Source organism: Apostichopus japonicus, chromosome 14 (genome assembly GCF_037975245.1).
Source record: "Apostichopus japonicus isolate 1M-3 chromosome 14, ASM3797524v1, whole genome shotgun sequence".
Lineage (NCBI taxonomy): Eukaryota > Metazoa > Echinodermata > Holothuroidea > Aspidochirotida > Stichopodidae > Apostichopus > Apostichopus japonicus.
The window spans coordinates 10,482,286-10,498,282 of NC_092574.1; the positions used below are offsets into that span (position 1 = coordinate 10,482,286).

The 15,997-nt window shown below is 35.8% G+C and overlaps 1 protein-coding gene across 1 annotated transcript in view; it reads right to left on the minus strand.

The window, feature by feature from the left end:
- Positions 1-15,247, minus strand: part of LOC139979373 (relaxin receptor 1-like) — an 83,349-nt gene extending 68,102 nt beyond the window's left edge. The window contains exon 1 of the mRNA XM_071990099.1: positions 15,100-15,247. Coding sequence (XP_071846200.1) covers positions 15,100-15,148 — 49 coding nt within the window. The 5' untranslated portion in view covers positions 15,149-15,247. The remainder of the gene's footprint in view (positions 1-15,099) is intronic.
- Positions 15,248-15,997: the final 750 nt, after the last annotated feature.

Consider the following 15,997-nt stretch of genomic DNA (forward strand, 5'->3'; position numbering starts at 1 on the left):
TATATATATATATATATCTAAGTAACCGTCGAGTGCGCACAACCACATATAGAGTAAAATCGAGTCCTCACTTCTACGCAATTCGCTAAACCTGCACGCTTGTCGGTAATAAATCTTTATATTCCTGTGGAAAACATTGTATATATAATGAATGGTCGACATCGCACAACCGTGGAGTTTAGCCAATACTTTGCACTTCGACCCGTGTAACTTTTATGTTTCTTTACCAAGCTTAGGCTACATAATTCACCTCGACGCTGCAAAGTCGCATTGTTAAGCCTCCCTGTCTCCCTTTATTTGGTCGAATTTCCGCAGGGTTTGCTTCGCTGAGCCTGCGAAATATCAAGGTGGTCGTTTGTTAAGCTTGGGACCTATCACATCTTCATCTACGTTTGAGATAACTGTTACAAAGCCTCATATATCCTTCCGGGAATTTCAATATTTTATCCCTAAACTGCTTCTAGTCAAAAGATGTTAAGTTATATAATTCTAATATATTTCATAGACGCAAATAGCATCAACGGAGAGTTTTATATGTGCATTTTTTTACACAGATACAGGAAGAATTGAATTTTTGAGTAAAACCCTGAAGCGAGGCTTTGCCTGATTCCATCTTCAACAGGGAATGAATCTCAAAATTTGTCCATTTTCAGACAATTACTTTATTTTCTTCATAATTTTAACAGGAGGCTACAATGGGGAGCCATATATCGAATGGACGGCTTTCACACGTCAAAATTTTTATAAATCTTACTTTTCAACCAATGTTTTCTTCTTTTTTTTTTTTTTCTTTTCTTTTTTCTTGTTGCAAATTTGTAAAAATATTCGATCATACATTTCCTTAACAATGCAGTCCACTTTAAGGTGATTAAGCATGTCTCCCTTTAAAAAATGGAGAAAAAGACAAAATATTTTCAAATGTCCTTAATGAGTTGTTTGTAATGAGTTTTTTGTAGCTTACACTAGTTTGTGATTGACAATAACATGTATATAAATGTAGTTGGTGGCGTGCGACCCTAACATCACAGACACAAGTTAGCTCAAAGCCGACCGAGTAGGGGAGGGGGGGGGGGTGCGGTAAGACATTCTGAATTCGACCTCCAAGGAATCCTTTCAAAGAGACCTTTTCTTGAGAAGATATTTATGTTGGTAGAAATACGAAGTTCTTAATCCATAATTTGATACATCAAATAAAATCCGAATTGTATGATGTCATCTTATGCATACTGATGGAAATTGATATGGCATTGAATGACACTTGACTAGTCAAGCCAGTGACCTAGACACAGTTATGAGTTTTTATTAGAATTGAATAACAACTAAATATGCATCTAATGAAGACGGATTTCCCTGACATATTATAGGCTGTTATTACTACATTACATATAATCCTTTCACCGAAAAATTAATTCGATGAATTATTTCAATATTATTTTGTATATAAACGTTTAGATAGTTACTACTTCTCGCCCTTGTAGATATGTAATTGACCGGTAAACTGGTAAATATGATATTGCTTGTTTATGAAGTAAAGAAACAACAACAAGAAGAGTATACATCTGTTCTGGAACTTGCTGATGGGCTTAGGCTATACGTGTTAACATTTATTTCTAACTGTTTTTGCTTTGTGTGTGCATGTGCGTGTTTTATCTTAACGTCGTCTGTACTAAAAATAGCTGTGTGTGGTCAACATGAACAAACAATAGAGGAGGCGAACAGTTTAAGATGAGATTACACAGAGGGCAACAGGCCGACGGGACATCGGAACAAGAGGACAACAGAAGAATAATTGACCAAGTGGGGAGGGGGAGAAGAAGACAGAACAACAATACACACAACACGAAAAGACAAAAGGCCAATAACAACTTCCACGACCGACTATTAGGAAAGAATACAAGCGATTAGAGGACAATGGGATACTAAGACAATAGGATTAATACCAAAGAGGACAATAGGATAAAAGAAAAGGATGACAAGATTACAATGGGACATTATAATATGACAATTTGATGACAAGTATAGAAAAGCATGCCACCCGGACAACAGGATCACTTTACAGCAGAATAACAACAACAAAACAGGACTTCCGAACCGTCTTCTTACTCGCGTATACTTTGCTATACCAGAAGGCTGGCTCATTGGTAATGTATTTCATATACTTTGTCTAACTGTTCAAATACTGGGTGTTTATGTTTCGTATATAAGCAGGGATCTAAACTAGTTTCCCGCTGTAAGATTCACGGCAGGGTTTGAAATGATTAGCTACTTTCACTCTCCCATATTAATAATTATATGGGTTTCTCTTTGTGTACCTTACATTTCTATCATCGATTTTAATAATAACACGACTAACATATAAATCTATACACATGCATTGAAGCTGGTAAGGCTGCATACTGCAGGCTACATTTCCACAGTAACACTTCTTAATGTGAACTTGATACAAAGACGCTCCATCATGTAGGCATGTGTCAAAGTCTGTTCCAATAAACGGTAACACCGCATGGTTCGTTCGTATATTAATTTCATGAGATGTTTCAAGATAAAAAGCCATTCACACAATCGTCATCTGCATCTAAAAGAAATCATCCACCATTTCCATATTGAACACATATCGAAAAAACCTCAAACTGACAAAAGTATAAATAGCATGTTCGTAGCACCTGGCAGCATGTCACATGACCCTCATGGTCGGTACGTTTCCTACCTTGGAGCGAGTCTTCTAGCTCATATATAATTCGATAATTTACATACATAATGATGTGCACTGTGTGTAAATGTCAAGGGTCAACAAGTGCAGTACGCGACGGCGCGTGTAGACAGCACGTGTTCACCTAGTGTGAACGGTAGAAACATGGACACTTCGAAGTTCGGACACCTAAGCCTTAAAACACTCTCAAACTATTACTTGCTTTATTGACAAATATGCAAGTACTAGCTAGCACACGGTTCACTTTGGAGAGGAAATAACTGTAGCTTCGTATTTTTTTTCGTGAAATTGGCTCTTGCTATAGGTTATCATGGTGAAATCGTGTATTTCTTTGGGGTATCCGAACTTCGCAGTGTTCCGAACTTTATGTTGTGTGTGTTTTATTTATTTCTTTCTTTTCTTCTTATCCTGTTTTTAAATATTTTTTTAATTTATACTGTGACGTTTCATGTCAGTTTAAATATTTCCATGTTCATCAGACGTGGCATTAAGTTTTTACCTATAGATACATTTTATCGGGTTAGTCACCCCGCATAGTTTACTTGGGTCGTAAATATTGCCATTATTGCCATCAATTGCCATCAATTTATAAATATATCATAAAATCTTTGTAACTTTCCTCAAAGTGACAGTACAACATTAGCGTCCATTAACATATTGTCAGTTGTGTATACTCGTTTATTAGTTGTCATAGTCGTATGTAAACCCCGCCAAATTAGCCTTTGTTTGTTTGACCTAATATATCTCTTTTCAGATCAGCTGATACATCTATCCCATCCATACTCCTCACCAAAATATTAGACAAGCAATGATGTAAAGTCGGAAAAATAGTGACGAGAAAGTTATACAGTCAGGTTCAGTTTTGTATTAATCCCAATTTCCGTCGTGAGTGGGGGAGTGGGTGTGGAAGGGAACAACGCGCCGAAATATATTGGCGATTTTTTTTTTAATACTACATACTGCCACCAAATAAAAGTTAAATTCAAATTTCGAGGGTAATGTTGTAGATTACCTTTTGATGTATTTGTATTGCATTCTGAGATTTGTATGGATTATCAAGTTCCGCAATTGTTGGCTATAACAAATGAAAAACGCTTTATACAATAGCAAAGCTACAAGTTAACACGTAAATCAAACGAATGTAGTAACTGCATAAAACGTTCATAATACGAATGATGTCGGTTTCGGTTTTGGCTTCTCCTTTCATTTCGTTGCGTGTCACGAAACGTGATATAAAGCTATATATACACGCGACCTGCTTCTTTACATAAACGGTGACAGTCAACAAGTCAAGGACGCCTGACGAGAGAGGATGGTGTCCATGAGATCAAACAAAAAACAGTGGCGGGGGAAATATAGAGGGCCCCCAAAAAAATATGCAAGGTAAAGAATAATGTTTTCTCCTTTTTTTTATATTTGTATAAGTGCCCATGAAGAGTTCAAAGAAGTTGACCGTGCAAACACAATTGTCACCGGACCCTACCTGTTGACGCTTTTGCTAATACGCTTTTACGAAAGCAATTATGAAAGTGGACCCCAGTAGTCTTCGTGGGCCTATACATGCAGCACTTCTATAAACCCGACATCCCTCAAGTGGGGCATATAACATTCTAGGCGAACTTTCGATATAATCACATAGTAAACATGTTTAACTAGCAAAGTGAACTTTCTATAAGCGAAACCAGACGTCTATATACAGCGAAGGAAGGGGGGGGGGATGCGTGCAAAATTAACAATTATAAGGTGTTCGAAAGTATTGTAAGTTATGATACAGTTTAGTTACAAAAATGACGAAATTTTAGCGATTGTTTTCTACAACCGTATACTTTCTCTTTAACTTCGAAACTTTCCTCATGGGTGATCTAATGTCAGTGACAAATGTTATAGATATGCAGATATAAGCCAACTCATAAAGATGCATGTTCATTTGCCATAATTGATGAAACCGACAGTTTGAAGGTTACATTAGTAAGAGCGAGGCGTATACAGGTTGGAGAAAAAGGTTTCTATGTAACATTTATATAGTAACGTTAAGTTTATTTCTTTCGATTTTGTTTTTTTTTCTTTTAGAATGAATACTATTAATATATACAGTCTCTGCTCCGGTGACAGGGACGCATTTGTTAAACCCCTCTCTCTCTCTCTCTCTCTATCTCTCTATCTCTCCAGGGAGCTGATAGAGTACGATAGCAGCTCCCTGCCCTCTCTATCATGTCTGTGTAGATATATACAAAATGAAACCCGCTGAAAAACTCAGTATTGAAGGTAATAACGAATTTGTTAATGTTGGATCCTGAAGGAAAATTACCGTAAAAGGTCACTGGCAACAGACTTTTATTACGCGCACATCACTACTAACACGGGTACAGGTAAAATTCTCCTACTTAGTCTTGCATAATATACTGTATATATATATATATATATATATATATATTACATATATATATATATATATATATATATATATATTACATATATATATATATATATATTACACATATATATATATATATATATATATATATATATATATATATATATATATATATATATATATATACCTTACCGGGTTCGAACCTCTGGAGATACAATCAGCGACCATAGCCTAGTGGTTAGGGTGTCTGCATATAAAGCGGGAGGCCCGGGTTCGAACCCCGGTGGGAGGCTGGAAGTTTTTTTTTCACTGTTCTTTCAATGTACAACATTGAACCCCTGTTTATTGGTAACCTGTCACACCCACACACTCAAGTGTGCACAATTCAAACAGTCAATCCCGGGGCACTCCAGTGCGCACGTCAACCTGTACCCTGGGGCACTTCCCCGCAGGGTACAGACACAACCAGCGCATGCAACTATATCCAGGTGAAGAGAGGCAAGGGAGATAAAGAGTCTTGAAAACGACGCCTTCCAAAGTTACGTACTGCAGTATAACAAGTCTATTAAAACAGCAGGACGATAATTTTTAGGGAATTATCTCGCAACTTGTGAGACCGATGCCATCGGCGTTTAAATTTATACTTCTCTATTTTCAATGAATAATACATAATGTATAATGCATGGCGCATACCACAATTTATTTCATGTTTAACAAAATGTGTCCGTAACTTGACATTTAAGGGTATTCGGGGGAATTGAAATGCCTCTCGGTAGACGATACAATTTGTTATTTTTAAATCACTGTTATCATTAGCACACCTGGCCGCTATACCTCTATCGCCCCACTGATTATTTACGAAACATGCAGTCTGCATTGCATACTGAAAGACGTAACGCAATTTCAACACCTTTTTTTGAACACCTTTTCAAAACTTTAGGATAAAATGAATCCATGCACCGGTGAAGACTGAAAGCTGTCTCCGCTTATAGTGCAATATAGTTTTCTTGGCGACATCTGTGAACTTTTTCCCCGGGTAACTGTTATCTTTATATTTTATCATTCAGATATGTATATTAAAACGGCAGTAAGGTGTACGTGGGCTCTAATATCCTGCTAGTGATGTTGGCCAGAATTTTCAATGAGAAAGACAAGGGGAGATTTTTTATTTCGTTTTTTTTTTTTAGCCATAATTTAGTTTGACTTCTTTTACTAACACTGTGGTGCAACTGGTTTTGCTAAATTATTGATAAATGAAACTTTGTGTTAAAATATTGACATGAATTTTGTAGGCAAAACAAACACCGATTTTAATCATCTTTAGCTAGTTAGCTAATTAAGGTATTTAGCTAATTAAGGTTATTTAGCTAATTAAGATAATTTAGCTATTTAGAAGAGGGATGTGTAAGTGGAAACTTGAATAAGGTGTCGGTTATGTCCCCTATCTCTATGGCGCGATGGCATTAAATATTGATTAAAAAACCGAAAGGGAAAAATGTTAGTAGAAAAAAATGATTACTCTTAGCTATTTGGTAAGAGTTGATCATTCAACAGTTTCTTCACTTTGTTATCACATCGTCTACCCTACATACATTTCTAGTCAATAGAACGCACACACTGAGAGAAAAACGAAAACAAAAACATTGCATATTGGCACCCCGTCCTCTTAAATGCCGGTATAACAGTGCAGGACCTTCCGCCGAATATTCACTTCGGGGGACGTTTTTTCAGTATGTTACAACGCACTACATTTTTACGCAGCAACGAGGACGATGTTATATAAACACATTTTCCGTAATTGTAATAGGTTAACAGATGGAAATAGATTTCATGAACAATAAGTCATGACATAAACCAAATTCATAAAAGATTAATAAAAAAACATGTTATAAGATATGACTCAGAATTGGCAAATACGGAGTACTGTATGATAGAAAAAAAAACATTGAAAATTTCGGCCTCCTGGGACCTTCGGCAATTTATAGTGAATTTAATAGTATTCACAATATCGTCAATACATATCTTTTCAACGCAAACACAATTAGTTTTCTTTTATAAGAATCAAACCTACATTAATGATATCTCTAATCGAAGGTTCGAGGTCAACCTGCGTAACATTAATAATAGTAATATAATATGCGTCCGAATCGGACATAAATGGTTAAAACTACCACTCTTAACTGACGTGATATTTTCATGTCCGTCGTAAAACGAGTGAGACCCGTCGGGATACGTACGGCCGAGCTGATTAGTTACGGCGTAACGAAAAATGGGAAGAAAATCGTAGTAATCTTCTTATGATTACTCAAATTTTATATTTGATGTAGTTGTGAAGAAAGACACTGAGGTCAGGTTGAATGTTTGCAAGTTGAGTTTGATTGTTAAATAAATAAACACAGCGTGTGTTAATATGTGGGTCCGTGCGTGCGTGCGTGGGTGTGTTGGTGGTGTATTTCGGGTGATTAAATGTGATTTACATTAAATTTCCTCGGTGAAAAGGAAATGTTAAAACCCACACACGTATTTATGCAGTTATACGCAGTAAAAGTTGTTGCTTCTTGTTTGTTACATATCACATGGGAACAGTTATGACCGAGCCAATTATTATGATTATGATTATGATTATGATTATGATTATGATTCATCATCATCATCATCATCATCATCATCATCATCATCATCATCATCATCATCATCATCATCATCATCATCATCATCATCATCATCATCATCATCATCATCATCATCATCATCATCATCATCATCATCATCATCATCATCATCATCATCATCATCATCATCATCATCATCATCATCATCATCATCATCATCATCATCATCATCATCGGTATTATTTTGTGTTATTGTTTTCTCTCTTCTGACGTCACTCATTAATTAACATGTTTACTCATGTTGAGACTCGGATGTGTCTGAAAGATGAAATTTCGCTATCGGTTATAGCTGTCTCACTCCCCCCCCCCCCAACAACAAAAAACAAAACAAAACCTTAAGGCTATAGACTTATAATAGGTTGATATTGTATCAGGTTCGACCATCGTCACGTGCGCTCAAAATTAACTTGAAACACAAAAATCGGCAAAATTTGTCGACTGAAACGCAGAAACGCGTATCTGTATTAAACTGCTGCAGGGCTCAACTTAAGATTGAGAGGAACAAGGTAACGAGTTTGTTTTCAGGCAAGTTGGAAACGGCCTTGAATAGTACTCATTAAAGTAGCAGAGCACCATGGCAATTGTTCAGCTTTCGAAATGGCACCCAAGACAATTAACTTATAAAAAAATATGTAACGGCAATAAGGCATCTGTTCCAAGGGTTAGAGAACACATGTGCGGAAATTATAAGGAAATCTAATGCAGGATCATTTCTTGAGACCGTTCATATAAAACTTACAGATATCGATCTTAATATACGACTCGCGCAACTGCTGCTCAATTAACAGATGTCTTCTGTTGCTTTGAGTTTCGGAAAACTTTTGAGCCCTGATTTAGTTTTATAATGAAACTTACTGATTATTATTATTATGAGGGAAACTTGATCAAGGGGAACGAGGGGTGGGTGGGGAATGGGGGGCGGCAGTTGATGCCGTCGGTAAGTGATTACTTTGAAGTGCAAGTATTAGTTGTAGGGGCACTCGTGATGTCGTTAAATTCTAAACCCTGGTGTTTAAACATATACAACATCATATTTCTGTATGAAATAATGCATGTGTTCTATCCTCTACAGAATATTATAACCAATGTATATATCTTTAACATACCACCAATTCAATTTGCTTCGTGAAATTGTGCACGGTGTGGTGTAAAAGTGTCCCAATGATAACACGGAACGTTTATGAAATGAAAAGCGACACAGGTCCTACAGACACGAATCAAGGGTATTTTTTTTTCATTTTATATTTATAAAATATTCGACAGTCCTTGTATAAACAAGACTATTAACAGGCTATATATGACACACCATAATGGCCATAAACTAAAGTCACGAAGTTACCTATTTCACACTTGAGCACACGCGCCTACAGCTGTTTATATAAAGTAAATACGTGCATTATTTTGATTTTAATGGTAGGCATATTTATATATATATATATATATATATATATATATATATATATACATATATATACATATATATACATATATATACATATATATACATATATATATATATACATATATGTACATATATATACATTTATATATATATATATATATATATATATTATACACACATAATAATGTGCTACATACATTTCAGTTTCTCAACAAAGTGGAAACGCAATAAGGAACTGTGAGACGTCCGAACACTATACATGTTCTGGCCCCACATGTAGACTGTCTGTCCCTCTACATCCTTTATAAAGAAAAAATTTGATCCGCCGCCTCTGTATGTTGTTGTTATAACTATGTAAAAATGAAATTACGAAATGAAATGAAATTTTCTTGTCCATGTTGTTAGTCTGATTGATGTAAATGTGTTTTGGGAAATCCCAAGCGCTGGCAACTTGATGACTTCAGTTCACTTCTTCACCCCCCCCCCCCCCCGCTCCAAAAGTTATACTCTATACCCAATCGATCCTCGTTTCTATAATTTATAAATAATGAAATCACATTGCAAAGCGACAGATGTTAGTCACTCTGTTTATATCACTTTAAGTTATGTGAACGAATTTAATATATTATCTTTTTTTTTGCTTTTCGTAGTACACACGCCTGCAAAGAAGAGTACTTGCCTCCAGAAACACTTAGTAGTTTGATTGAATAAGAACAGATATCGCTGTAGCATTCCTCCCTCACCCCCTCCCCCACCCCCCCCCCGCACTCACCTCCAGTTTCATTCAGTGTGCTTGATATTTTCATGTCACCATTCATATTTAAGTATTCCAGGTATTTTTTGTTTGCTGTGGAGGGGGGGGGGGGTCTAAACCAGGTCAAAGGATATTAATCTAAACTAGAAAATAAACAGGAGCGTTTTTTGACATGTAGCCAATGTTCCGGAACCTGTTTGGTTCGTCGTTTTACGCTACTCTTATAACAACTGACTGTCCTCTCTCTCTCCCTCTCTCGGTTAATACAGGAAAATTTTGTTCGATGTCTCGTTAAAGTAATGCGTTTTACACAGTTTAGTCCCCACGGTGATATTGGAGTCCGTTTATGTAGGCTACAGTATATATAGGCCACATATACCCTAGATATAATAATGACATGAACACATTTTATTCGTTACTTTAATGTTTATATGATGCTTTTATTACTTTCAAGCAGTTTGCAACGAAAATATACATGAACGCACAAATATATTTTGTAATTAGACGCACATTATATTGTAAAGTACGCATAATATGTCAATACGTAAAATATATTGTATGTATGCATGGTGCACACTATATGCTGTTAAATGATCCATACGTCATTGACTTTGTCTATATACACTCAGTGTGCGATTGTGCGTATCTATAGGCACAATAATTTATCCCCTTCTTTTATTTTATTTTTTGATATATATATTTCTTTGAAGAATATTATCGGGAAAAAAGTCATATGTGGTATTTAACTCACGTTTTCATATTTTAGGGTTTTAACGGTCTGCCAATTATAGTTTTAAACTTATCACGTAGGATTTTGTCTATTACTAATTTTATTTATATTGTCTTTAATGTTTCCCATATTCTCATTATAGTAGGCCTATCGAGAAAAAAATGATAAAACCAAATTTCTTTTAGTTTTGCAAATCACTAACACAAACCTATCCATTTCCCTTGCGTTTCGCCTAAAGCAGGACACCTATAGCGTTAGATGGCAAGGCAACTTTACAAGCGTTTTCCTCCCTAAGTTGACAAGAGGAGAAAGTGTCACGTAAATTAAAATTCGTCAAAATAAAATAACGCGAAAATTATTCCATTTAGTTAACCTAAATCTTTTTACAATTTGTGATCAATTATTGCCCCGTGAGTAATCGTATAGAGGCGCTAAATCAATGGAAGTCGTTGTATATATACAAGTTGTACACGAAACAAAATGATCGCAAAAGGGTGGTTTCGTGAAACAATTATTGCAAAATGAAATCTTCAGCAACTCCTTTTGTAAACCTTAAACATATAACTCTCCGTTGCGTTGGCAATGTGTTTGTTTTTTAAACATTGCGTGATTGATGTCCAACCAGCCTATTTACCTGCCACTATATATACTTAAACTTTACAAAACCTTAGAGTACTTTTGCCAGCTATATCCAGCCGTTTTGTATCATGTTATATCTATACAACCATGTTCTGTGCTAGTCTTTATCGTCTTTATATGACGCAATAAGCTGTAAACTATAAGGATTTGAAGCCTATAGCCTAGAAGGCTATTTGAAATTGGGTTATAGACCTATATAAGACTATAAATGAAAGCGTCCATCTTTGTCCTTTTCTTTCTTTTCCTTTCTTTAGGAGGGTGGGGTGAGGGGGGGGGTGAAGGTGGTGGGACTCCTGTTAATATTGGTATCTGTTTAAAAAGTCGCAACATTATTCGAGGTTCACCTTAAATCTATTTTGGCATAAATGCAAATCTGAAATGGAATGGTAAACTGGATGGCGTGAATTGTAAAGAGACCTATACAGTAGCATTGTTTTCCGTTCGGTATAATCAGGGCGGTGTTATAGAGATGGAGAAACCCCCCCCCCCCCTCTCTCTCTCTCTGTCTGTGTCCAGAAATAACCCCATGCACCTCAATATCGTACTTGAGAGTTAGTTGATCTTTTTCACATTCAACTTCTTGTGCTTGATGTGTCCATTCATTGCTCTTAAACATATAACTAAACATATAATTACCCATGACATGCCGAAAGCTACCGTGCCTACAGTCTAGAAAATCCTCAGACAAAGCTTTGAACGGATTTTTAGGCTTAACCGAACACCGAAATAAATATCTAGCCTCTTGAAGTTAAAAAACAAACGATGGAAACTCAAATGTACAGTAGCATTTTTCGCAACGTTAACTTCTTGGGCTCATAAGCAGTAATAATATATGGATAGGCAAAGTTTATTAACTTTGAAAGTACCTAGATTTGAACGATTTCCTGAAATTCCCGGCGAGCAGTGAAAAGTTTTCAGGGAAAAAATACAAAAAATGTAAATCAAAAGTCTGGGCTGGCGTAGACTGCGGCACCTCGCGGGATCATCATCAAAATTTCTAAAAAAAATTAGTTCTGACGGTTGCATGGCATTATTAGTTAGGCCTATATGGGAATGTTAAAGCTCAACATAACATTTTGCTGTATAGCAGATGCCTTCTCTAACACCTCCCTGGTATAACGATATGCATGCGTATATATAGATTTTATATCATGCGTTAGCGTGAGAGCATTAATCCCTTGATATGATATGATCTTGACCTGAGGTTCTATTTCTGTACAATGTTCCTAATTTTTCTATTTTTAATCAATTCACCGATGGAGCAATTATACGATTAACATAAAAAAGCACAATGGGGTAATCGACTGAAAGTTTGCCAAAAATCAACTGTAATTATTACTCATGAGTTTGAAAAGGAGAACCCTTTTTTAATATTTTTTTTAAAACATATTTTTGTAATTAAATGTTTGTGAATAATGTTAATAAAAGAAAAAAATCCGTTACCAACATGTCACTTACTTATACACCTTTTTGTATACGTCTGTAATATATACTCACGTGTGTCGCTATAGTACATTATCAAGTCATGCTACACTTAATCCAACTATACTTATTATGGAGTAAATCTTGAAGTTAAAGTGCTGATAGTGCCTACATCGACATGTACCGACAACAGATCCTTTAGCCTTGAAATATTATTGCCGCTTTACGAGCTACAATCTGTGAATATTTTGTAATAACGAGAATTTCGGAACCTGCCATAACGAGGTGATATTGAACTATCTAACAGACTTGTAGTGAGTACGTATACTCGTAGTCTCCTATACTCGTTTTCTAACAGTACCGGTAATAGTTATACCTGTACTCACACACGCCTCAATGGATTTGTACCCACACACGCTTCCATGGATTTGTATTCACACACGCTTCCCTGGATTTGTACTCACACACGCTTGCATGGATTTGTACCCGCACACGCCTCCATGGATTTGTACTCACACACGCCTCCATGGATTTGTACTCGCACATGCTTCCATGGATATGTATTCGCACATGCCTCCATGGATTTGTACTAATACACGCCTCCATGGATATGTACTCGCACAAGCCTCCATTGATTTGTACTCGCACACGCCTCCATGGATTTGTACTCACACACGCCTCCATGGGTTTGTACTCACACACGCCTCCATGGATTTGTACTCGCACATGCCTCCATGGATTTGTACTCGCACACGCCTCCATGGATTTGTACTCGCGCATGCTTCCATATATGGATTTGTATACTTGTACACGTATTAATGAAATTTTGAAACCTCGTGTAGATACTATTGGAAATTGAGTACTCGCACTCACGCATAGAGCCTTGTACTCCTACAAGTAGACCTACTTATACCAAGGGTAATTGGTACTCGTGCTGTTGTACTCGAACTACAAGTTTACTATACTTCGAGCAATATTTAGCTTATCTTTATATGGTTCCTACATGCGTAAAACGTTCTCTTCAAATATCGAACCCAGTCCAATAGCTCCTATCTCTGCATATGATTTACAGTTTCTTAACACTGTTAAATCCATAAGGCAGATGTATATGTACGAGGTAGATCATCGGGGAATCACAGACGAGAATCCAACTGCCAATTTCATTAAATACAAATAGCTAGTTATATATATGTATGCTACAGCTAGTTGAGACCAGACTCGAATACTAATACCACTCTTTCACTGTCCTAACATTATCATACTTCAAAACACTCGTATTGACATTATGAACAGTAATCGTACTAAAGTTATCTTATAGAAACATGATCTTCATACTGTTTTCATACAGTTATCGTACTAAATTTATCTGTTAGAAACATGATCTTCACACTGTTTTAATATTGTTATCGTACTAAATTTATCTGCTAAAAAAATGATCTTGTTACTGTCTTCATACTGTCATCGTACTAAATGTATCTGTTAGAAACATTCATACTGTTTTCATACTGTTATCGTACTACATTTATCTGTTAGAAACATGATCTTCATACTGTTTTCATACTGTTATCGTATTAACTTTATGTGTTATAGAAACATGATCTTCATTTTTTTTTTAAACCTGGCAGGGTAAAGTAAAGTTGACAACGAATTGTCCCAGCTGGGAGATGTGTTAATGTAAAACACGTTGAATCAGTGAAATAGTAACAAAACTGAAACCAAGCAATAATGTAAAATTAATTGGTTATATGGACCAATGGGATTCGAAACTAACGTACCATAGACAATACAACATAAAATTACAAATGTTGTATGTGAACATATACTGTACAACCTCAACTATACTGTTGTATGTTGTCATATACTTAAGGGATCGTGAAAGACACTTTCTTGTTATTTGTTTATTAATTTTTGGTGAATCAAAATTCAATTAGCATCCTGTTCTACCCTTTACATGTATCATTTTGATAACTGAGTTATAAAGTATTCTAGTTTCTTAAATTGAATCATTCCCTTTCAATGAAGCAACAAAAAAAAAAAAACATTTGCACGTTTCAAATGTATTGTAATTCGAATTGTTGAATATAGTGGTAAATTGGTAGACAAAACTTAATCGCCAAATAAATGACGTTCTAATATTTCAAAAAGTTAACAATACCAATATTAACAAAGTAAGAAAATGTGTCTCTATGAAACAGTATAGAAAATAAAATCGACCTATTGTTACACAGTTCCTTTTTATACAATATAAAACTGATTTTACCATAAATGAAGGAATAAGAAAATCAGAATATGAAAAAAATTGTCACATTTTGTTTGCAAACTACCTTCAAATAAACAGACATAACATGTAAATAAGCGTCACTGAAAACAAACACACAGCAAAAGAAACCACTTACCAATCATCGTAACAGAGAGTAAAATCCACTTGCCAGTCCTAGTCAACATTGTGCTTGTATTGTAAACGGAAGGCGAGTGCCAAATGAACACAGATGTTTGGCGAAACCCGCTTATGAGCAAAATACTGCGTCAGCATCTCACACAACCACGTGATTCTCAGTAAAGAGCGGGAAGCCGCAAAATTAAGGACTCTTTTTGTCGTGTCAGTTCAAGGCTCTGCGCACTTCATCGTAAGTTGTAGTATATATGGAGGCAGAGTCTAAGGCAAGCCAATTGTCCTAAAAACCGCCGGAAAAAAAAAAAACGGTTTATCGGTTGATAGTCCAGTATCCAGGTTTAGTCAGTCGAGAGTCCAGGTTTATCGATCGATAATTCTGTATTATCAATTAATAAACATGGATTATCGAATGCTGCATAGTATGGCCGATTTATATTTTGAAAGAAGAAAAATATCAAAAGGTGCCCTCTCTCATAAATTAGAATTGCGCCTTGCAAGTATTAATCTGTTCCATTCTAGTAATTAAAAAGTGTAGTTTTGTTATCTAGACTTATATACTATAAGCTGCCCTTTCGTTGAAGCATTGCACGAAAAATGTATATTAAATAGTGAAACCTGTTGTTCAAGTGAAACAATTACAATTGAAAACATATCTCAATGTCAATATAAATTTCATAAAGAAAATTATATGTAAAACAGTGTTAAAATAATTGAGCAGTACATTGTTATGTTTTAGTTAATCAATTGCATGAGCTTTATTAATCAGTATTAAGCAGGTCACGTTGTTTCCTTTTGAATTCCCGATGACATGCAGTGGCGTGCGCAAGAGAGATAGAGAGGATGGAGGGGGGGGGGTGGGGGCGACGGGCATGTCTAGGGGAAATGTTCAAATGGGCATT